The sequence below is a fragment of the Grus americana genome, chromosome 3, assembly GCF_028858705.1.
Source record: "Grus americana isolate bGruAme1 chromosome 3, bGruAme1.mat, whole genome shotgun sequence".
NCBI classification, from domain to species: Eukaryota; Metazoa; Chordata; class Aves; order Gruiformes; family Gruidae; genus Grus; species Grus americana.
In genome coordinates this window covers 119141640-119164484 of record NC_072854.1, presented here as the reverse complement: position 1 = coordinate 119164484, position 22845 = coordinate 119141640, and the positions used below count along the sequence as shown (strand labels likewise).

The following is a 22845-nucleotide window of genomic DNA, read 5'->3' as shown; positions in this document are numbered from 1 at the left end:
ACAGCCAGCATCTCTGAACCTCCCAGTACAAACAGTACGGGCAACCCTTGTCCATGGCTGCTCCACTGTGCTGTTCTCTCAGACTAATGGAGATTTGCCTATGGGCAGGTCTCCTTCAAAACTGGAGACCGAGCTGTTTCCAAGCTTGCTCAGGAGACCAAAGAATGAAGGACGACTAAAACTGTCAGAGATTTCCCAAGTGCTAAAAGTACATCCTGCCCCTTTTGTGGTAGCAAATTTCCAGCTACATGGTGCAGCTAGAGTGGCAATAAAACAATCTGTGAAAGCCACTGGTCCAGGATCTAAAAATTGCCAAGAAGTTGCATTGATTGCACTGCTCTTTTGTACGTGCTATTTGGGAACAAACTCAACATTTCTGCTTACCTGAAACTCTTGAGCATTTGCCATCGGATACACCTTAGCCGCAGGCCTCAGCCACAGAGCGCTGGTTTTCCTGGCATGCAGCGCGCTCACTTTGGTTTTGATAGGAAGTATTTAGCCTTTAAAGACCTGCTCACTAGAGCTGGCATAAGAGAACATGTTTAACTCATTACGAAATGAATAGTGAGTGCATCAGAGCATATCCAAGCATAGCTGTAGTCATCTCACAAAGGTTTTCAAGACGTAACAATCTTCGCAGCAATACTATTGATACTTTATCTTTAAGAGATTAGAGTGCATTTCTTATTTGTCTCCCTGGGCTTTCATTCTGCTGTATATCTCCTCTGTGCCTTCTAACTTACTGACATGATTACCAACAATACAAAAGAATTATCGTCTCTTCTTATTTCTACAAATCTCAATACACCATTAATGCAAGTTCAGAATGTTTCCTTTTCCTGCATGGCTGCAAGAAAGTAAAAAGAAAAAGAAATGAATTTTTATTCCTTTTGAGTACTAGGTAGCAGGCTGCATTTCCTCAAAAGTATGTATTGGCAGAAACAATTGGCAAGAGAGAATTTGAGCTCCCTTTTCTAATCCCTGATTCTGTCCGCTCTGAAGACTGGGGCTGCTTTGAGATATGGCGCTGTCTGTGCATTTCAGGTGGCCCATCTCCTGTGTATGTTAGACGCAACTACTTTGCACCAGGGTGATTTGCTCTAGAGATGTTTTTCCCCCCAAATATTGCCACGGTAGCTGATGATGAAGTAAGCAAGGACCAGACTGAATTACAGTGGTTCCTTATAATTCGTTATAATATTTGTTTTGTAGTGAATTGTAATGTGTTGTTTTGAGTGAGTATCTCCCCCTCGCTTTATACCTTTCTTTCTCCTTTCTGGCATGTTAAAAATTTGCAAATGTTGAAAGACTTTTTGACTGGTTTTGATTGTTTGAATTCTAAATCTGTTTGACTGTTTTATACTCACCTGCAGATGGGAAAGGGTTGCAATTTTTCTTTGAACTATAAATACAAATTGAGGTTCCAGAAGATCTTTCATGGAGTAAGGCAATTAATGCCTGTATTTTCTGGCAGTATCTTAAAGAGAGTACAGGATTTGTTGTTCATCCATGATTCTCTCCATCTGCAGCATGGAAGGGTCCATCGTGCGCCTGCCAGAGATAGTCCTCTTGAAGAAGAAATACAAAGCCTACCTCTACTTGGACGAAGCTCACAGCATCGGTGCGGTGGGCGCAACGGGCCGAGGGGTTGTGGAATATTTCGGTATGAGTCCTGATGATGTAGACGTGCTAATGGGAACATTCACAAAGAGCTTTGGCGCAGCTGGAGGATACATAGCTGGCAAAAAGGTAAAAGGAAAACACAACCATTTTAACATCGGGGGGGGGGGAAGTACTTTCTCATTATGTATGATATATTTCATTATCTTTTTGCATAGACTGCTTTGCAGAAGCACTGTTCTAAAGTCAGTACCATTTTTGCCTGAATCACATCAAACAGTCAGACTTTCTTATTTTTCTCTCATGTTCATATTATGTAATATGCTTGGGTTGAGTATTTCTGTGCCACCCTGATGATTGTTGTTTGTCTTGGAAATGTTTAGACACGTTGTGGTTGGCTAAATATACTTCACTACATTAATTTGCATGCAGACTGCTTGTTACTTTGTTTCACATTTGTAAACAGTGTGTGGAGCAATATTGAGAGATTAAAGCCACAGTTTCATCCACCGATAATAAAATTCCTAAACAGCTGTGGATTGTCATATTTGCATTTTTTAGGAGGATGGAGAAAGAGTGCTACTGAGGGCCTTTTGCAATAATAAAATCCATGTCCTCAGTTGCTCTGCGTACATTAACAAAACAGTCTCTTGCCAACAACACATGTCAACAAAAAGTAGAGCTGAGCTTGTTTTAACTGGGGGTGTAGAAGAGAAAGCTTCATCAGCACCATTGTGAAATGTCATCAGTTTTGTTGCTTGACAGAGATATCAAGTGATTGCTGATTATTTACCCTTTTCTTACCCTTCTGAATGTATTTAAGTAGTTTGCTGAATGAGTAAGAAGCCTGTTTAGACAGCCCATATGGTTGTTGTCAGGATAACATTAATAAGGGTAGCACTTGAGTAGAATAAAAGGGTTATAAGCCAGTATAAAGTGTATATTTCTTACTGTCTTTTTTGGGTTTGCCCTCGGAGATCTTAAAACAGGCTATACATCAAGAACCAATTTTCCTTGTTTCCTTTGCTTCCTGGTTTTGTATCTGAAGGTTTAACTCTTACAATGTGGCTAATGTAACTAGAAATTATAGGGAGACTAGGCCTGTGAAAAGCAGTCTAAAGTAATTCATCATCTAATCCTTGTAAGTTTTCTTAAATGAAAGTGGGTCGCTCTTTTCACGCCTGTGAGTATCACTAAGCTTTGCCTCGGGCTTCTGGGCCTTGGTGGCAGCTGCTCACCCAACGCACTTAGCACACTTACATTCATTTCTGCAGCCAAAATCTCACTGTGGCACTGTTTATTCTGCATCAGCTACAGCACAGAAGCCTTCTCAGCTATTTGACCAAATCCTTAGGATTGCAATTGCAATATAGCAATGAATAACCTGTATAAGGTTAAGTAAATCTTTATCCCTGGCGTTGGAGTTACCGCATAGACTCATACAGCTTTTTTGGCAATAATTTGTATTACTATCTTTGGGGTTTTTTCTGGTGATATTTTTTATCAAAGGCAGTTTTCAAGCAGGCCTCATCCCTTTCTTACTAACATGCTTTCAGCTTTTGGTGTGGTAACTGTTACTCTGATATTTTGCACCAGGAGGTATATGCTGTCATAACAATGATGGTCTTAATCTAACGCTGAATTCCTACAGCATCCCTGGATTCAGGAGAGTTACTGATGCTTTAAACATGTCCACAGTACATCAATGCTTTTTCTAGGAGCACAGATTATGCTCTTAGTTACACAAGGAAATGTTAAAGCAACTATACTGACTCTAACGTGACTCTCCCTGCCACACTGATGGAAAGTTTCAGTTGAAAGAAATTTATATGCTAATAGCCAAAGATAGATCTCAGTGAGGTTGCTTCTCCTGGGTTAGGTCTTGTGGCAGAGGAGCTATGCTGATGTCATGTAGGCTTTGCTTCATTCACAGAGAGGAACTGAACAGTATTTTCAGTGTAGCTGTTCATTGGTCTTTAAATGATTTTGGCTGCTTTATAATAAATCTTAGCACAGAAGTAAACACTATTCTACTCCAGACTTTTGTTTCAGCTGTAATTGCCCCATGTATATGGCGAAGTATTTGCACCTGCCTGAAGTTTCTTCAGGCCATGTATTAACAGTAACAGCCAAGAAAGCAAACCAATAACTGGTGAAACATCCTCTTCCTTTTGCATGTTCTCATTCCTGCAGTAATTAAGAGGGCGATCTGCTGTTTGGCCAGCTCAAAGCTCATTCGTGTTTTGTTTTGCTTGTGTAAGGACCTCGTGGACTTTTTACGAACTCATTCTCACAGTGCTGTGTACGCCACATCTATGTGTCCACCCGTAGCAGAGCAAATCATCAGGGCAATGAAATGTCTCATGGGACTAGACGGGACAACACAAGGTAAGCCACCTTCTTTAACTTATTTCAGTTGCTACCAAAGCATCTACTGTGTACATGTGCACGCAAAATGTCATCCAGCAGCAAAGTAGTATGGTAATGCAATGCAAAGGAAATAATTCTTACTGTAAAATATCCAAATCATCATACTTCTAAGTACTATCGCTCTATTTCTTCTTCCACACTCATCCACACATAGCAGGGATGGAAATATTCTGGAATTCTGGCTCTATATTTGCCAGCCCACTCTGCTTTGCAGCAACAAATAGAAGTACATGAATTGCTCTTTGAGTAGATTGTCTGACTTTCTAGGAGGAGTTCATAAGGACATGCCTTCGTTTATGGGCTTAGATGCTGCCAGTTTAGCTTCTTTGTAAGTGTGAACCTTCAAAATGGCAAGCAACGCAAGCGTGGTACAGAATTGCAAAACAGGTATTGTATGTTAAATAATAGTATGAGAAGATGATTATAATTCCTAGCTCACTCAGGCATTAATTATGGTGTCCTGAAACTAGTTTTGAAGTACATTTTGTCCCAAAAGATTGACTACTTGGTGTCTTTATGAAAAAATAGGTTTATTTCTATTCCTCTCCTGAAGTTGCAGATGCAGCTACCGCCTAATCCTCTGTGTAACGTGCTTTCTATGCAGCAAGCAACAAAACAACTGTGTGACATATCTATTTGCTACTGTTTCAAAGTGATACTGATACCTATTCGGTGTTCCAGGGCTTAAATCCCAATTTGGAGAAAAGCTGGTGGATTTTGAATTTATTTAGTTTTTGTCAGGAATGCTTGAGAATCATGTCATTGTGCAACGTGCAGTTGAAGATACAGATTCTGCTCTGAATTACAATCTCTTTTACACTAGTCCAGCAGCACTGCACTGTGCTATTTTGTCTTACCTTGTACAGGACTAACAGTAATTCTGTGTTAGTCCTTCCTGATAGAGAGAACCAGGGTAAGGAGGGAATGGAAAGGAAAAAGGGTATATGAGAGCAGGTAAGTTACTGCTCTGCACTATTCTGTTGCAATTGCTCTAGAGGGCAGTTTCAAACCATGATAGACACGAGGCTATGAAGATGTTTATCGCAGCCCTTCAGTGAGGCCAGAATTTACAAGACCCCAGTGTACAAAAGGAAGGACAGAGAATCCGGTCCCCGTGCCAAATTCTGCTGAGTGCAACAACAAAGTGCAGCAGAGCTCCAGTGCAATGTGTGGACAATGAGGAAATGATGCTTTTGTCATTTTGGCAGAGAAGTCGAGTGTAACAACTGTATCCAACTTGAAATCTGAAAGGTCAAGGTTGCATACGCTGATGCCTATATCCTGCCCAACATAAGAGACCAGCTCTGACGTGTTTCTTCTACCTTGGGGACTACGCGTGCAGCCTGTCCTGCTCCCTGCGCTAGTTGTAGGAAAGGCTTGCCGTCAGAGGGCGGCCTTACACTGAGCCTTCCTAAGAGTTACATACTTAAGGCCCTCATAGCAGCTGCGTGTAAAACATTAAACATGCAGAGCATTTCCAAGCCTTCAAAGCCTCTTAAAAATGATCTTCAGCTAGCGTGATTCTGCATGCGGTTCAGCGCAGGCTAACAGGAGAATTTGGTTCAAGACGGAGTCTTTTAAGATGTGCGTGTCCGACTGTCTTAGGGCTAAGAGTTTGCAGCGTTTTCTCTTCCAGAAGCAGTGTTGTTTAATGACACAATGTTTGTATTTCTGCACAAAACAAGTGCTTATTAAGACTTCTGCAAATCCTTTACGAAATAAATTAATGTTCTGTCAGTTTTTTTAAAATTTGTCTTGCAATATGAAATGCAAATGAATAGAAAAACAAATTAATAAATCATATATCACAACTTAGAGTATTGCACAAAGGCTAGCAAACTATGATGTGTAAAAATGTTTCTTATCCTTCTGAGCCAGACTCATTATTTTAGTCTATTGGGTTTTCTTTCATGTGGGCCTCCCTTCATTAGGCTGTCTTGTGGACTACAAAAAAAAACTCAACACACAAAACCCACAACCCAAAACACAGGAAAAAATGTTATGCTGGACCACACTACAATGCTGTTTTGGCACCACAGAGAGGAAGGTGGTGACTTAGAAAGGAGGGGGAAACAGAAGGGAGAAAGCACTGTCTCTTAGATATTTTTGTTTCCAAGGACAGCAGCGGCCTTGGCTGAGTTCTTTTGGTCTGCTGTCATAGAAAATGGTGAACCCTGCATGTGAGCCGTTCTCGTGAGAGCATGAGCCGTGTAGCAGAGGCACCTGGCAGAGAAGTTTCAAGTGAAGCAGAGTTGCCACAGAGTGGTATGGACCCTTTGTTCTCTGGAAGCCCATTGAATCACTAAAAGGAGTTCATTTTGCAATTTATTTCAAATGGCATTCTCTTCCCACAGGACGATTTGGGGAATCCTTTATGAGATCTCCATTGATGGCTTGTCCTCCAGAGGGCATTTTTGTAGGGGAGGGAGCCTTGCAAAAAATACTGGAATGGTTTGGAAAAGAATGAAATTAAAGTTTGCTAAAAAGTTCCATGTTAACTAGAGGGTGCTTCTTGAAAAGAGTATGAAATAATGGGATGACAAATGTGTTACCCCAGCTTGTTCTTCATGAACTGAACACACCTGAACTTCATGACTGACTCCTCAGTGGATTAATAGAAAACTAAGGGAAGGAAGATTGATTTGGTCATTTAAATTGTTGCTCTGAAAACACTTTGTTCTATATTTCTTAACACTTCAAGCAGTCTTTTATATTTTCCCAGATATCATGCTTTTACATTCCCTTCAATTTCTTGCTAGCTATTTTCCACTAATTTGTTAAGCAGCTGATCCAGAAAAGAGCAGCATAGGAGGAATTATGTAGTGGGTAATGCAGAGGCTAGAAATGCAGTGAATACCGCTTGTGTTTATCCTGGTGTGTATCCAAATGATTGACCTCCCATATTTTCTTCTTTTATTTTCAATTAGTAAGAATATGGTTGTTTGGAAAAGGAAACAGGGTGTGCATTTCCAGGACAGGATCAGTATGCTGGATGCATGACTGCAGGATATGAATAAATGTATATGGGCACAGGAGGTACAGCTTAATTACAAGGAAGGAACAGGTTAGCACTTTTTCTATGAAACCTAAACTATTTAGCTGGAAATTATTCACAACAGGTATCTGTTTCAGGCTTCAATTTTTTCATATCAACAAAAAAGTTTCAGTCCTTCCTCATAGATAGGTATACATATGAGGGTTTGATAATTTTTTTGGGGGGGAAGAAAAAAATTTAAGAAAAATCCTTTTTCCCTGAGGTGCTTCAATTTCTACAGGCTTTGGGATGAAGGTTTGGGTTGTGATAGCCAAGCTTATAATTTTTGCCATGTCTATGAAATACCATCTGAGTCTTGCAACGTTACAAGTCTCTCAAAAAATTTCTACTTGAAATGAAGAGTGACAAAGCTCAAGATCCACTGAGTGAAGGAGCAGCTTCCAGCTCAGTGTGGGGGGCCTGAACAGAGCATCCCCCACCTGGAGTCTGGGTAGGGGACCGGTGCCCTGACCACCGGCGTCCATCCTGCACTGTCAGGCACTTAGGGAGTTGAGCCAGGAAGATTAGAGAGAGAAGAGACTCTGACAAGCAAAGGAGACACAACAGTGAATAGACAACAATTGGGTGATAGGGATGGAGACTAGGACCAAATTAAGACGCTGAGAAGACAGGCTGGAGAGGCTGTGAACTAAAAGGACCCAGTGTGGGGAAGGAGAGGAAGCAGGACAAATGTGTCTGCAAGAAACTATAGTAAACACAAACCCCTCCAAACCAATGCGGGTACCTCAGACACTCCTTGTTTTTCCCTGGTCAGCAAACTGCTGTGGAAGTGTGCTAGCAAAGATATGTGCTTACATTCCTTTGCAGCAGAAGACTCCAATTTGGATGAGGAAGTTCTCATTTTAAAAGCCTTGCACTGACATAAGTAAAAAGATACAGAGAAGATGTGGTATCTCCCACAGAAACCATCTATAAATGTATGGGTATGTTCCATATCAATATTTGTGATAGTCGTGAGACATTAATGTCATGATAATGTGACTGGGAGGATACTGCAGAGCCCACAGCCAGCTATTACAGCTTCCTTTTTTTGCCATGTTTTCTGCTGTGACTTGAGAAAATGAAGAACAAAAAATGCTGAATTAGAAGATAGTAGTTCCCTCAAAACTGATACGCACAGTTGTTACTGCCTGGGAGAAAGGGGTAGGTTGGGGACACTGTGACCAAGTCCTTTGTTTCTTGAGTGACTTGTATCAGAAGAGTCAGAGACTGACAACAAAAATTGCAAATCTATTTCCATTTTCATGTAAAATAATTTTTTTAGTAGAGTATAAGTCCTGGCATTTTTCAATGCCCTGTTTTACAGGACTCTCTGAGAATTGATGGCTTGTGGAACAAGACACATTTAGTCTTGGTAACATAATGTCATAGATACTATCATAGTTCGTATAATAGAGTTGTTCAAAAGCATGTGAACTTCTGGCAGCTGTATTTCCTTTAGTAATGTCATAAGGCAGCAAGTTCCACAGTTCAGTTCATATAGTCGATTAAAAAAAAAAAAATCATTTTATCCCTCTTAAGCCTTTGTGGCCTTTTCATCTCAAATGTGTCTCTTATTTATTAGGAGATATGGGAAGCAGAAGTTCCCATGGCATTTACTCTTTATAATTCATACTATAGATACCCTTTATATGTTCTCCTCATGGCTTCTCATTACACCACTGGACATACCTCAGGAAACTCAGCAGCTGCCTTAGTGGTTTTATCCCCATGATGAGAGTGTAGTTGACTCAGAGTGTTTGGACCCTGCACAAATTTTCAAGTACACTTACTTGCATGCAATACAGCCCCTCCAGCTGTGACCTTGGACCTTTTTTTTTCCCTTTCTGCCTCAGAATACCAAAAGCGTATTTTTACACTTAAATTTGATAGGGAAAAAATAGAACCGCTAGGCAGACAGAGTTAAGACTGCTAGAAAATCTAAAGCAATTTTCTTGATGACTAATAGTAGATTATAGTGGTGTAAAAAGCAAATTGCAGCATTTGCAAAGGCATCATTTTTCTATTTAATGCATGGCAAACAATAATTCACCAACAGCAATAGGCATTTTTCAGATGTTTTTATGGGATGCTGAAAAATTTAAACCCCTATCCTCAGGAATCTACTGTCCTTGTTATGTTAAAAGATAATTCCTGAGGTTGTTTAGATAGAAAGTGTTTCTTTAAAATGTTGATTTACTTTGCCATTTGTGCTGATTGGTTTATCTTTTTGCAACTACCAGTTTTCATTTTTGCTTTTAGCAGACTTTGGGTTCTTGAATTTGAGCTCATTCAGATTGCGAGAAGCTGCAGAACGCTGCTTTCTGTTTTGGCTTAGCATTAAAAAGATCTGTTTTTAAAAGGTTCCTTTTAAAAACATTTCCGTCTGCCTCAGATTTTTTTTGTGTAACTGGAGGACCAGCTTCTTAAAACGCTCAGTTTCCAACATTTTCCACTGCTATCTGTGCTCAGCAATCTTTTGAAAACACTAGCTTTGTCTCCTCCATAAATTCAAAAACCTCAGTTTCACATCACTACGACCTGACATAATCCAGCACTGGTGCCAGGAAGGGCAGTCTTGCCCTCCTCTTTGCCTTTCACCCCCTGCCTGTCCCCTTATTCGTGCCTCTTTGCCTCATGCCAGCATTAGTGTTCGTGCAGCCATGCAATGAACTGAATCAGAGAACTGATCTAGCTGAAAAATAACCGACCCTCCCACAAATGGCTAGTCTACAGCCAAACTAGTTCCCTGAGCCAACCTACCCTGTGGCTACGTGAATCCCAGTGCCAGGACCGGAGCAGCTGGAGCCGAGAGGAACGATCCCTTTGGCAGCAAAATTAATCTGTGCCAGACTGAACTGATCATGAAACTATAGCTGTAAGCTTTCATTCTTCAAGCTACTTAGCAATGGACCCCTTGAACCTGCTCGAAACAGCCTACAGAATCAGTCATACTAAAGTATGGCTTTTTACTGTACCCTCTCAAATTCTCATTTTGCTGCTTCATTCTGAGATGATTGCTTCTCTCGAGTCCTCATCAAGCAGAATTCTTGAACCTTGGCTTAATTTTAAGTTAATATTCCTAGCAAATGTGTGCTTAAGTGAATTTATTCCCTGTTTGCACAGCATTGGCTCCATGACTAGGGCTCCCAGTCACTATGACAGCGAAGATGCCAATGATGGTAATATGCTGTCACGATTATTATTTGTCTGAGCTGAACATCACAGATGTTCTCCCAGCGGTGAATGATGAAACCGCTAAATTCTGCCATCTTTACTCAAAATGAGTGGGACATGCTGTTCCAGCGGAGCCACCTGCCATGCAGTCCACCTCCTAAAGGAAGCCAAATGTATCCATGGAGGGTCAGTTGATCTGAAGAAGCAGGGGCTTTGGCGTAATAGTGTTTGCAGTGATTTGCAAGAGCTCTGAGGATTGACCGAATTCTACCTCATACGAAGTCACTTTTTCCATGTTCAAAGTTAAACTGGTGCTGTAGTCCTATAGCAGACCCTACCTACGGATGGTTGTCCCCTGTATTCACAAGTAAGTATTAATTGCAGGCAGAGGAGGGACGTGATCAGACTTGGATGTGACTCGTAGCCTGTCCCCCAGCAAAGAAATCTATGCTTTCCCTGGGGACAGCAACACGCAGCTCCATGACACGGTCACCTTTTAGGGGTGTCTTTGCTGCTGGGATGGAGCGTGAGGATCCCTCCTCCATTCCAGATGCTGCTTGCCGCTGCCCAAGGAATCCAGTGCTGTTATCAGCCTGAGGAGCACAAGAGAGGTGCCTTTTTCTAACGGCATTTAGATCACTGGCATTTCAGAACCACCTAATGTGATACAGATGGAGCGCCTTGTGCACTGGCTGACTTTCAGCAGGGGGACTGGCCTGCTTTGTGATTAATCACCTGTGCTGGGAGTAAATAAGGCTCAGCCAAGGCCGGCTGCTCGGTCCCTGCTTTTGTGTGGGACACTGAATGCTTAAATTATATATCTAACATAGATAAGGTGCTGGGTAGGCATACCTGACTCATTCGAGAATTAAGGTAAAAATGACAGAATTTGTACAATTTCTCTCCTTTCTGCTTCAGCTGGAATTGCCGCTTTTTCTTCCCTTAATCTGCTCTGGAAAGTGTTCTGCAGCAGTTCATGGTTAAAATTGGGCTGACTAAATAAGTCCTTAAGGGCTTATTTAGCAGCTGAATTAAGTTGAAATTACTAGGTTTCTAGTTGGCATTAGATTGTAGAAGAAAATGTCTTCACTTCTCCCCAATTCATAGCAAAGTTATTTTTTTATAAAGATTTTTTTATCTGAGAACATATTTCCTTTAGGCACCCCAATTTTATAGCATTCTATTTGTGATTTAGTGCACATGGAGGTACATGTGTGTTACTTTTATAATGGAACCAGAGGAAAAAAAGAAAATCTGTCCATCTGCAACAGTTTAGTGGGGAAGAGCTATTGTTTTCCAAATGTTTTTTTCAGCCTATGAAGGTTTGCTTTTTACTATCTAGTTGTTAGGAGGGCAGGGAGTAGATTTCTCCATCCAAGGAACACAGATTGAAGAGACACACTGACACCGGTATGTAAAAGTTTGATCGTGTAACTAATTATCTAGAAAGACCCTATGAAACAACAGCTGGAGAAGATTAAAGCAGGTGGATTTGTGGCTTGAAGAGTCCACTGCCTGCCAAAAAAAGTACGGCGTGGGATTATCTTTCCTGGAATGGGTTCAGGAAAAATAGCTGTCCTTCAATTAAAATACACCTGAGATCTTGATATGAAAGGCTACAGGTCGCTTGTTACTGTTTTCAATATACTGAGTCAGAATTTCCAAGGGTAGAAGCCTACAGGAAGAGTTCAAAGGTAGAATGTTTGTGCAGGAATTGAATGCAGCCAGCTTCTCTGCTTATTAAAATCTTGCAGGAGTGAAAAGCAGACATCTCTGGAAGAGGAAAACAAACTTTTGTTTCAGAGAGCTGATAGTTTTACTACCTCTTTCGCTGCCAGGATAAGGTCCTCAGCTGGCATAAATAGCAAAGCTCTGTTGAAGCGCGTGGAGCTGTGCCAGGTAGCACCCGCCTGAGATCAGGCCATCAGACGTGTAGTCAGGATGCCTTCCTGCTGTCAAACTCCAGAGCAGCTCCTCACAGAAAGCAATTCTTGAAGCCATAGCCTGGCGGGTGACAAAGCGTCTACCAAGTCTGTTACTCTAAGTGGCTCTCTTTGCTTGAAAGAAATGATGAGCAAGCCACTATCTCTTATCATTTCTCTCTTGCTTTCTCTTTGTGTTTTTTTTTTCCTTAAATTAAAGCATATTAATTTTGAGTTATAAAGCCTTCTAAAGGCCTGCAGAAATTAGTGAGCTAAAACTGGCAATATGCAATAATGCATGTCAAATAAAAATATGATCAGCATTTTTCCCAGAATTGCTAACACCTTAGAACTTTGCAGTAAACCAAATATTTTTAAAGCAGTGTAACAAACGTAAACGCTAAATTTGCCAGCAGTAGGTGGATTGCAGATGCAGTGAATCTGTTTTTGTTTTACCATCCAGGGAATTAATCCTGTATTTCAACAAAATCCCAGTAAGCTGGCTGTGTATCACTGTATATTCCAAGCAGTGTGAAGATAACTTGTGAAATTTAAGAATCCTTTATCGTTCAATATTGTCTCTTTCTGTCCCTTCTTAATTCAGCTAATAAAAAGATGTAGAGCTCTTAATAAGGTCATGCTCAACCTCAGCTGAAAACTTGGGAGCATTAGTGGACTTAGTTTTAATTAGCTAAGGGTCAGTTTTCCCTGTCCAGGCTGTTTTCTCCGAACATATGCTGTGTTGTGGTTCACATATTTTATGGAATATAACTATCTGGATATCCTGCGTGCTGTGCTATAAACTATTTGCATAGACCATAAATCCTCAAGAATTTTGCAAACTAAGAATTTTTGAACGGATATATTTAGTGTCTAAGGACTGATCCTCTAATTAGTGCCGTACAGGTAAATTCTTTCACTCAGATGCAGTTATATCATTCTAGCTCAAGGGTCTGACTCTGCAGATTTTCACCCAATAAATAATCCAGGATGTAAGATCACGGCCTCGAGAATAAAAGAAAATAGTTTTTAAATGCAGTGTCTTTGGTTAAACATACCACAGTGAATTTGGACTAGGATCTGATTCTAAACTGAATTCATCACTCTTACACTGATTTAATCTGCAGTGTGTGGGGAAAATTGGGCTAATGGGACCAAAATAAACATTTTGTTCAGATCTGCCTTGTTATCTGACATTGGAGGGTCCCATAAAGGAACAAAAAAAGAGTGTTGAAATACAGTTACAAACTTTAGGGGGTTTATTGCTCTTATCGGATAGCATATAAGTTGACTGTGTATAAGATGCATGTGGTCTTTGACCACAAAACTTAACATGAGAAAGGAAAGTGTTGACACTTGGTAAAGAAATAGGTTCCGCCCAGCCACCCACCCACAAACACAGTGTGTGTAGCAATCATCTCCTAATGTGCTTTTTTTCCCTCCAGATATATGTGAGTGCTCTGATCTTTTATTTGGCTCTTTAATGCATCCCTGCAAATGAAATTACTATTCTGGGATGTTGCTAAAACATTAAAATGGCTCTTTTGCATCAGCACTGGCTGGTTTGAAATGAATTCCTTAGGGAGTCTCGAAAGGGGATCCGTCCCATCACAAACTGGTTGAGGATATAGATTTAGCAAGGGAAGATTGGAAAAGGAAGAGGTGTTTGACTTTTGGGAGGATTGCCTGAAACTCTTTTCAGCTCTAATATTTCCTTTGCTGCATTCCCCCTCTTGCTTTGGAGTCTATATTTCCAATACCTAAAATAAGTAGAGACAAACTGATCAACTCTGGGCCATGCGCATATGGTTTGATAAATACCGAACAGCCTGGAATCTTGCATGGCTGACGCTTTGTTTCCAGCTTTGTGGTAAACAGCTGAATAGAAAGGAGAAGGCGGCAAGTCTTAAACTGCGTTCGCCAAGAACATCTGCATTTATGAAAACTTTCCCTAATTGAAAATCTAGTAGTTTCAAGTGCTGTAGACTGAGAGTTTGGAAACTAGCTCAGGGGCTGCTAAGATAGCAAGAAGCAGCAGTGGTTTTGAGCCCTCAGTTCAGGTTACTCCCCCGCCGCCTCCTTGTAATGTGGGCATTCAGGAGGTGATAATAACATCTTTACAAATTCTAACAAGGGGAAAAGTCTCTCTTTAGACTTCAGACACATTATTCTGCGGTTCTCCTCTAACTCCCTTTCCTTGCCATTTCCCCTGCCCCCATTTCTCCTCCTCAATATTTCCTCCTGGTTCTTTGAGATCTACTACACCAAAAATATTTTTGGAAATACCACAGACTATTGTTTTTATTAGTGACTGGAAAGCTTTGTAGTAGGATGCTTTTGTGTTTCATTTGTTTTCCTTGCTCTGGCACAGATGTTTTTGTTTTAGCAGCATTAGAGAGATGGTTAAACTATTTGTGGCCTTTTCTAACCCAAGCAGATCTCTTCCACTGAATGCTTTAAACTGAATGACTGAAACTGTAACTAACAGGTTGTCTGCGTGGGCAGTTTCGTGCATAAAGTTACAAATGCACTGGTTTTATGAGATCTTTTAATTTGTTCAGCAAAACACTGATCACTGTGAAGCAAGTCCCAGTTTCCCTATAAATTTCCCAGCCAGAACACTGACAGAACCTTGACTCGGGAAGATACAGAACAGATGAAGCAGTAGATCTTGTTCAAACCTACGCGCACTCAGAAATGATTAATGGAAAAGAGGTTTATGGAGGTGTGGTGATCCCCACCTTAGCCAAGAGGGAATAAGAAGAAAAGCCACAGCAGGCGGTGGGGTAGAATGTGGTCTGAGGACAAATCTGCTGAAGGTGGTATGTAGCAGCTACAACTGCCTAACTGGCCACTGCGGTTACAAGGAGGAAGATGGGAAATTAGGAAATAGGTATCCAGTCAGAGAAGGGTGGTAGTAGAAAGTAATAAATGAAAAATGAAGTGGACAAAAAGTAAAGTAAAATGAAAAAATAAACGGAGAATGAAAACGTAAGACATCTGTGTGAAGGCACCTTGAAAGCAAAGGGGAAAAAGAGGAAATGAGTTCTACTAGAGGCTTCAGTGTTCATGTCTGGTGACACAACATAAGTGATACTGAAAGTATGGGCTGATGAACAGCAGGAAAATGAAAGTTAAGAGTGTAGCTGATGTGCGTCCCGCTAAATCCCAGTCTTACCACATGTTCCCACCACCTCTGCAGGCACAAGCAGCTGCACAGCGATTAGGTTTAGGGAATCGATCTGTTTGACATTGGTTTGGCAGTTTTCTTTCTGGCAAGGTCAGGCAGATGACAGACCTGGCTCGATTCATCACGTGGTTGTACGAACCTAGGACTGGTACTGGGGAGGAGATGGGAAAGAGCAGCACGTGGATGCGGGGTAGGTGGCACCATCCCTGTCAGCACCTTACAGCCTTGGAAGAGCAGCCCATATATCAGCTGACTGATGAAATATAATGCAGGTGGAGCGGGGAAAGGACATACTATGTCTCCTACCTTCAGTAATGTTGAGTGTGACTCTTCCCTTCTGTATGCAACGGGTGGGGAAGCAACTGCACTTGTCAGAAACCACCTCCTTAGTGACACTGGAAAAGAAAAGACTGAGCTGACTTTTCAAGCGCATTTTTTGTCTGCTGTTTTTTGTCTTTTTACCTAATTAAAAATAATTGTTTTCAACTCTCCTGTCAGTTTTGCTAGGGGACACATCAGTGGATTCATGACTGAATGAGGCCAGAGACAATGCAGAGAACAAAACTTGTGTCTGAAAGTCTTGAATGACTAAAGTCTGTTGTCAGATGTGATGATATCGAGGTAATAATAGCAAGATAAGACGACAGAGAAACTGAGCAGAAGTCAGCAAGGGATTTCATATGTAGATGCATATTAGAGTAACTGGAGTTATGCTGAATGTTGGTAATAAAGTGCAGAACATCAGACCTTGTGTAATAACAAAGTTCATCGCATGCTTTTCCTCTGCCTAAAAAATTGCAACAAAAGCATCTGTTTGAGCTGACACAAAATGCAATATTTTCTATGTTAAGCTTTGTTACGGTCACAGAATAAAAGGGAAAAAACCCAACCAAACGTACGCACAGAACTAGCTAAGATATAAGAGGACCCCTATGAAATATTGTTAATGAGAAGAGAGATGCATACACTGACATCTGTATCAACATCTGTAGAATTGGTTGTTTCCCTTGATAGTGAATTGTGTTGAGAAAGAACATACTGTGTTTACATGTCCTGTACCCACAGAGGCATGTAACTACTTCTGTAGAGGGGTGTGTCATTCAGTAGGCTTTATTCAGTGCAATACAGTAAAGGGAATTGTTCATCTATCTATTCTATGCCCAGAAAACATAGTTTCTGCCGGTGGAAAGGCACCTCACAAATCCAGGAAATCAGTCGTCTGTCCTACAATGCCATAATAATCAACGTAGTTGCCTTTAGCTCATTCCATGTTTTTCCTCTGAACCAAATAGCAACATATACATTTCAGCCAAACTTTTTTGAACTGTTACCCACAGCCCTGTTTGTTGCCAGTTACTAGACTCCGGTTGTGATCTTTGCACTGACTGTTCTCCTGGCTGACTCATTTCAGGGCTCCAAAGAGTGCGCCAGCTGGGGAAAAACACAAGATACTTCAGACGAAGACTGCATGAAATGGGTTTCATCATTTATGGCAATGATGATTCTCCTGTTGTCCCCTTACTCCTTTTTATGCCTGGTAAGATAGGGTAAGTACTAAAAAAAACCGCTGTTGGCAAAACAAAAACTATTCAAGTTCATAGGTTATTTGGTATACCCTGCGAAAAATGTAATTATGTGTGGTAGATGCTTCACAAGAGAAACATCCGCTGTTAGGTGAATTCATGGTTTAGTTATGGTCTATTTTAAAGTTGGCCCTAGAATTAATTTTCAGCTGTTCCAGTATTCAGCATTTTTTAAATTTCTCTTATCCTTTTTTAACTTGGTCTGGAATAATACTTTTGATAGCATTTTGAATTTGGATTTTTTTCTTTTAATTTGTAATCATTAAAAGAGATGCTTTGCCTGTGATGTATGAATTGTTTTGGATGGTTATTCTTTTTCCCCATCTGATCTTTGAACGGTCTTTGTATGTCTTACCATTCAGCACCTGTCAAGCAGCACTTGTGCACTGAGCTGGACATGCAGAAGACCAGAAGCCAGTAGTAGCATCGCATAAGGGTTGAGCTGTAGGGAGTATTTACAAGTAGCTTAGGGTGACTATGTGCTCTAGGTCTAGTACATACCACACAAAAAGTTCCTAAACTGGCAGAGTAATTGCTAGAGCAAAGAAACCATCACGCAGATTGTTTTATTCCTGTTGATGTGCAGGAACCCAACTCTCATACCCTCCAGAAGCCCAGCTTCTTCCGTGCTCAGGAACTGTGAATGCCCACACATTTTGATTTGCACTCAAAGCCTTTCATTGATATAAATGAATCATTCTAGAGCACTCTCTCTGCCATCACACTTCTGGTATTTGACACTCGCTTGGCTTCATGAGCTGTTAAGCAGCAAAGAATCTCAGTCCTACTGGTAACATTCTGGCTTTTATTGAATTCAATGGGAATATTACCATCCACTTCAACTGAAGACAGGGTTTTACCCATTGCTTTATTATACTTGAATGTTTTCTCTCTGTGGTCAGTTTATTGACGATAATTTACTTTCGGTTTTTTTCTTCTTCTTCTTGTCTCCTTAGGGCTTTTGCAAGACGCATGTTAAAAAAAAATATCGGGGTCGTCGTGGTTGGGTTTCCAGCTACTCCTATCACAGAATCCAGAGCTCGGTTTTGTGTGTCAGCTGCACATACACGGGAGATGTTAGACACGGTAAGCACAGCAGATGTCCTGCTGAAATTAACTTCAGATGCAAAGGAGGTTGGGAAAAGCTGTGTGTCTGTTACTTTGAATCTCAATAATTCATTTTTACATTTGTTTTTCTGGCCTTGTCACTTGATCTTTAGAGGCATTTTAGCCTTATAGATTTATTTTTTTTAAAATAAGTTACACAACAGCTAACTTGTTGTTATCTTCTATTTCTAATAGTCACCAAATGTGTCATCACTAATAAAGACCTACATGAGGAGCACAGCAAGACAAAAGCTAAATGCTAGGTCAAAACTATCAGAGTAGGAAACCTGAGACAATATGGAAATAATTGAAAATCAAGTTTTCCATGCCCTTATTTTAATTCTGTATTTCCACGTGTTTCTTGAGTTGACGAAGTACATGGGACAGCCTTGGGGGTACAGGTGGAAATTACAAACAGTATTTGGAACTGTTTGAACCTAATGAAGTTTAATTGATGCTGTCTGGTCTGTCTCAGTTCTGTGTCTTTCTCTGATATCAGAAATACTGTTAAGAGTACGTTGAGACTTCCATCGTAAACCTCCATTCCAACGCAGTCAGAAATGTGTTTAAAATAAACTCTCTGAAATTTTCCATCTCCCTTTCTTGCCGAAGGTGTTTTTGGCCTGGTTTGATATATGTTCTTTCATTCTCAGAGTAAGCTGACTTAGAGGCATGAAACACAGAGGCTTAACAGTAAATTTCAGGCTTTCTTTTTCCTCTCTTTGCACGAGTATGATGTTCAAAGCAAAAAATCCGTGAACATGGAAGGCATTTCAGTTTGATGCCACTCCTTCCTGCAGACAAGCACCTGTGCCTGCAGAGACCCCTTGGCTCCTCATTTGCATCCTGAGATTCATGTGGAGCTTGAGGCCAGAGCCCTGCATGGCTGACCAGCTCCCACCCCAGTGTAGACCCCTCTCAAACAACATCAAGAAATCTGCCTTACATGTGTGCAGTGTAAAATTCCATCTGCTCTTAAAGGTGCAGTAGTTGTTGACAAGGTACAATACCATAAAAATAATATTGCATAGAACGGGGCATAGCTACGTACTGTGGTGGTCTTTGGCTTATGTAACTAGTAATAGGTGACGAAGTTGATCTGAAGATTAATCTCTTGAGGTTGCTGCTTTTATTTTCTTCCTCTACCCCCACACCCAAAAGTCAAGCCCATTGTGGTTTTTGGGGCCATCAGTGAATGTTCACTTCCTACTACCTGCACATTGCTGCTTCCTGGTACCAGTGAAGGTCTGAAACACTCCCCAGCCATCATTCTTGAACATGCTGTATTTTTGCCTTTGAAAGCGGGATCATGACCGTAGTACTTGTGGCATTCTTTAAATGTCCTTACAGTATGGGGGAATGGAAATGCCCTGAGTTTAATTACTTGCAGATGGAAAGTTTTTAGGACAAACAGTTTGTGAGTATGCCTAAACCGAGGGTAACAACAGGTAACAAGCACAATGAAAACTTTTCCCTTTGGCAAAATTTGTTTTGAATCTCAGCCTGGAACTAAAGAGAAGAAAGATCCATGAAAGGGCAAGCTCCCAATAATAACTTCCTTTAATGATCTTGAAGCTATCTCTCTGCATAAACCATTACTAAATTACTCCTTTTTGTTCTTGAGCTCATTTTAGTGGCTTAACAGAAATAGGCTCAAAATCAAACTTGCTCTTTTCTTTGATGCCAAAAGGTTGGCTGCTCTAGAGTGTGGATCAGATGCTGCAAAACACTGAGCTGCTGCTCTATGCTAGAGAGTTCTCTGGCTACTTTTTGATCTATTGAGAGCTGAGGACACAGCTCAGCAAATTGCATTACAATATTAATGCATTATTAATACAAGAAGATAATGGAATGCATTAAAAATATCTTAAACTATTCAAACTATTTATGATGACTCTGATCACACTGTGGGCTGAGTCCTACCTGAGAAAATGCAGTGGCAACTCAGGCTTTGGGATCTATAGGGAAATGTTGAACTTGAAATGTTGAAATGCCTGATGCATCCATTTTGCACAAGCAAAGATAACTTTTTATCTGGATTATTATCTTCCTGTACTTCTAGAAAAAGGTCATTTTTTCAATCTGTCTTCAATCAATGTACTTACTAATAAACCATAACCTACTGAAGGAGTAAATTCTGTTCTCGTAGATGCTATCATACATCTACGACTGCATTGACGTTCACTACATGAGAATGAAAGAAAAAAAAATGCCCATCTACCCTTCAAGCTTTCTTTAATTGATGCTTTTATAATCTTCTTGTTCTGCTGTGAAGTAGAGGTTACTAGAACTTCATTTCTTTTCCAAGAGAATTGACATAGTATAATGGTCTTACAGGTTTTGAATGCTCTGGATGAATTGGGTGATTTTCTACATCTGAAATATTCCCGGTATTCCAAGTCATCTCATCCTGAACTGTATGAAGAAACTAGACTTGAACTTGAAGACTAAGTTTTCCACCCATGAAGAGAACATTATGATGCTATGAAAGGGGGGAAAACCCGAAAACTAAAAAAAATACGAATGCATTTCTTCCCTTCTAAGGACAATTTTTGTTTCTCAGTTAATTGAAAGGAGGGGAAGCTCGGGTGTTGCATTTTATTGTATCAAATTTCTGTATTCAAGAGACTGAAATATTGATACAGATTTGCCTCCCCAGGAGATCTGTCTTTCTTACGGTATTTTTGATGCAGAATGAATGCATCCATTGATCAAGTTGCTAACGTACAGCTTTTGTTATGGCCCCTTTTTATGAAGAGGCTTCAGATAGTCTTAATTGTGACTGAAATAATAAAGTTTAAAAACTAAATGGATTCCAGTGTAGTATGATAATATAGCTGAGCTTCATCAGTGAGATTGACTTTTATCTGTGAAAGAGCGTAAATCAAGACATCGATGTGGACCGCTACAGAGGAATGACCAGAAGGTAACCTCTTTAAGTTGCCCTATCGTGCATTTCTCTGAGGACAGAAAATGTTAGAAAAAGGCTAATGTTGAGAACAAGAAAAGTAACCTGAACAGATCTTATATTTCTGACAGCAGATTATGGGAAAGGGAAAATGGCTCCTCCCCTCCACAGACCCTTTCTCGGCCACTTAAATACATTCTGAGCTTCATAAAGTACAAAAATTTGGGCTTAGGCATAAACAGAAATGCTTTTCTGCTAACGCATTTGACCTACAGCCTTTCACATCTTATCGCAACGTAAGTTCTTCAGCAGGTTTGCTCCCTTTTCGTGTAGCAGTAGTAAATAATTTTAATAACCATTTAACTTTCCCGTAAAAACCTTGATCAAAACAGTCAGATACTTGCAGTTCACAAACTGCAGATGACATTTATGGGCCCATTCCTAAGTTTCTTGAACTACTTACAGGCTTAATAAATTCACTAACAAGTACATAATGCTGAAGCTGTTAGTTATACAGAATGTGAAGTCCGAGATACCATAAGCAGTTCTACCACCTGTTAAATTGAAAACTCCGCCATTTCTAAATGTGCTAAGGTCATCCACTTAATAACGTTTCTTGAAAAGTCTTGTCTGGTTTATGTATGTCAGGAGTTGTTTTACTTGTCTTAGTTGCAGCCTTTTTTGAGTGGTTCATTTTTCAAATAATTGATTATGTCATCTGAGGGGGAAGTGTCCTTGTCCCCTTTTCTACTGCCTGAGTGACAAATACTCAAAGATACTTGAAGGAATTGTCACAGCTGGCAGCTTCCCTGCAATGCCTGCAGCAGAATTATCATCAGGCTTATGTGGGCTGAGTTGTTTGAAGGAAATTGGAGGCTTTTTCCCTTTTTTGCAGCATTGAAAAGCAGTTCTGCAGCTTTAAGAATGAACTCCAAACCATTCCACGCTATCAAATGTCATTGTAAACACATCAGATGAGAGATGTTTAGCTTTCTGTTGCACAGATGTACCACACTTTCATGTTCTCTTGAAAGCTGTGGTGTAAACTTAACCCACAGCTGCAATATTAGATTTAAGAACAGAACAATTAAATTGCGGAGTACCAATTACACTATATTACTCCCTGCTTGTTAAAGCAGCTTTCAGGATATAACAAGGCTGATTGGTTATGAGGGCCCATTTTTTGTTGGATTTTTGTTGTTGTTGTTTTGCAAGTTAATAAAAATCCAGTGGTGCTATAACTTTAAGAATTGATTACAACACGTTCCATAATATCAAATGTCGGCTTTAGGAAACATATATATCAAGGGCTGGGGGAGGACTAAATGGTGTCATAGAATTCTTCGCTTTGGTAGACGGAATTGAAAAACATTGCAGAGGTTCAAGGGAGCTTTGTTGGTGGATAAGCGCAAAATCACTGTATAAATATTAAAATACTCAAGCACAGGACAGAGAAATTAGGAAACGCGAACTTTGTCTTTGAGTAACCTGGCAATTTGGTGATGTACAGCTTTGTTACATGCAGGGTGAGTGCACTTAGTGCGAAGGAGATGGGTTGAGAAATTTCTGCAACCTGTTCCTTGAGGAAAAGTACTGAATTTGATATATTGCGTTTTGATCTCCATTGCTGAACATCTGCGGCCAGATCCTCAGTTGACTTCTGACCTTCCATCTTGGGGTATACGGCCATAGTTTATATTTCAGCAAACATTATTACACGTGCTGTTGCAGGCAACACGCTATTTCCCTCAAAGAGAGGCCTGAGATTGATTAAGCTACAGAATGATCACTTTTTGTCCCCCTACAGGGGAATGTTTTCTGGCTAAAGCCGAATTCCTCCTGCCCTCAGAACATTACTCTCTCTCATATTAAGG

At 40.4% G+C, this 22845-nt stretch overlaps 1 protein-coding gene across 9 annotated transcripts in view; it reads left to right on the top strand.

Moving 5' to 3' along the window:
- Positions 1-21049, top strand: part of SPTLC3 (serine palmitoyltransferase long chain base subunit 3) — a 203407-nt gene extending 182358 nt beyond the window's left edge. For 8 of the 9 annotated variants that reach the window (XM_054822632.1, XM_054822627.1, XM_054822630.1 and 5 more), the window contains 5 exons: positions 1530-1749; positions 3882-4008; positions 16785-16920; positions 17913-18042; positions 20401-21049. In XM_054822632.1, coding sequence (XP_054678607.1) covers positions 1530-1749; positions 3882-4008; positions 16785-16920; positions 17913-18042; positions 20401-20514 — 727 coding nt within the window. In that variant the 3' untranslated portion in view covers positions 20515-21049. Of the gene's footprint in view, positions 1-1529; positions 1750-3881; positions 4009-4317; positions 4431-16784; positions 16921-17912; positions 18043-20400 lie in introns of those variants that run through there. The other variant, XM_054822635.1, reaches the window with a different exon arrangement.
- The last annotated feature ends 1796 nt before the right edge of the window (positions 21050-22845 follow it).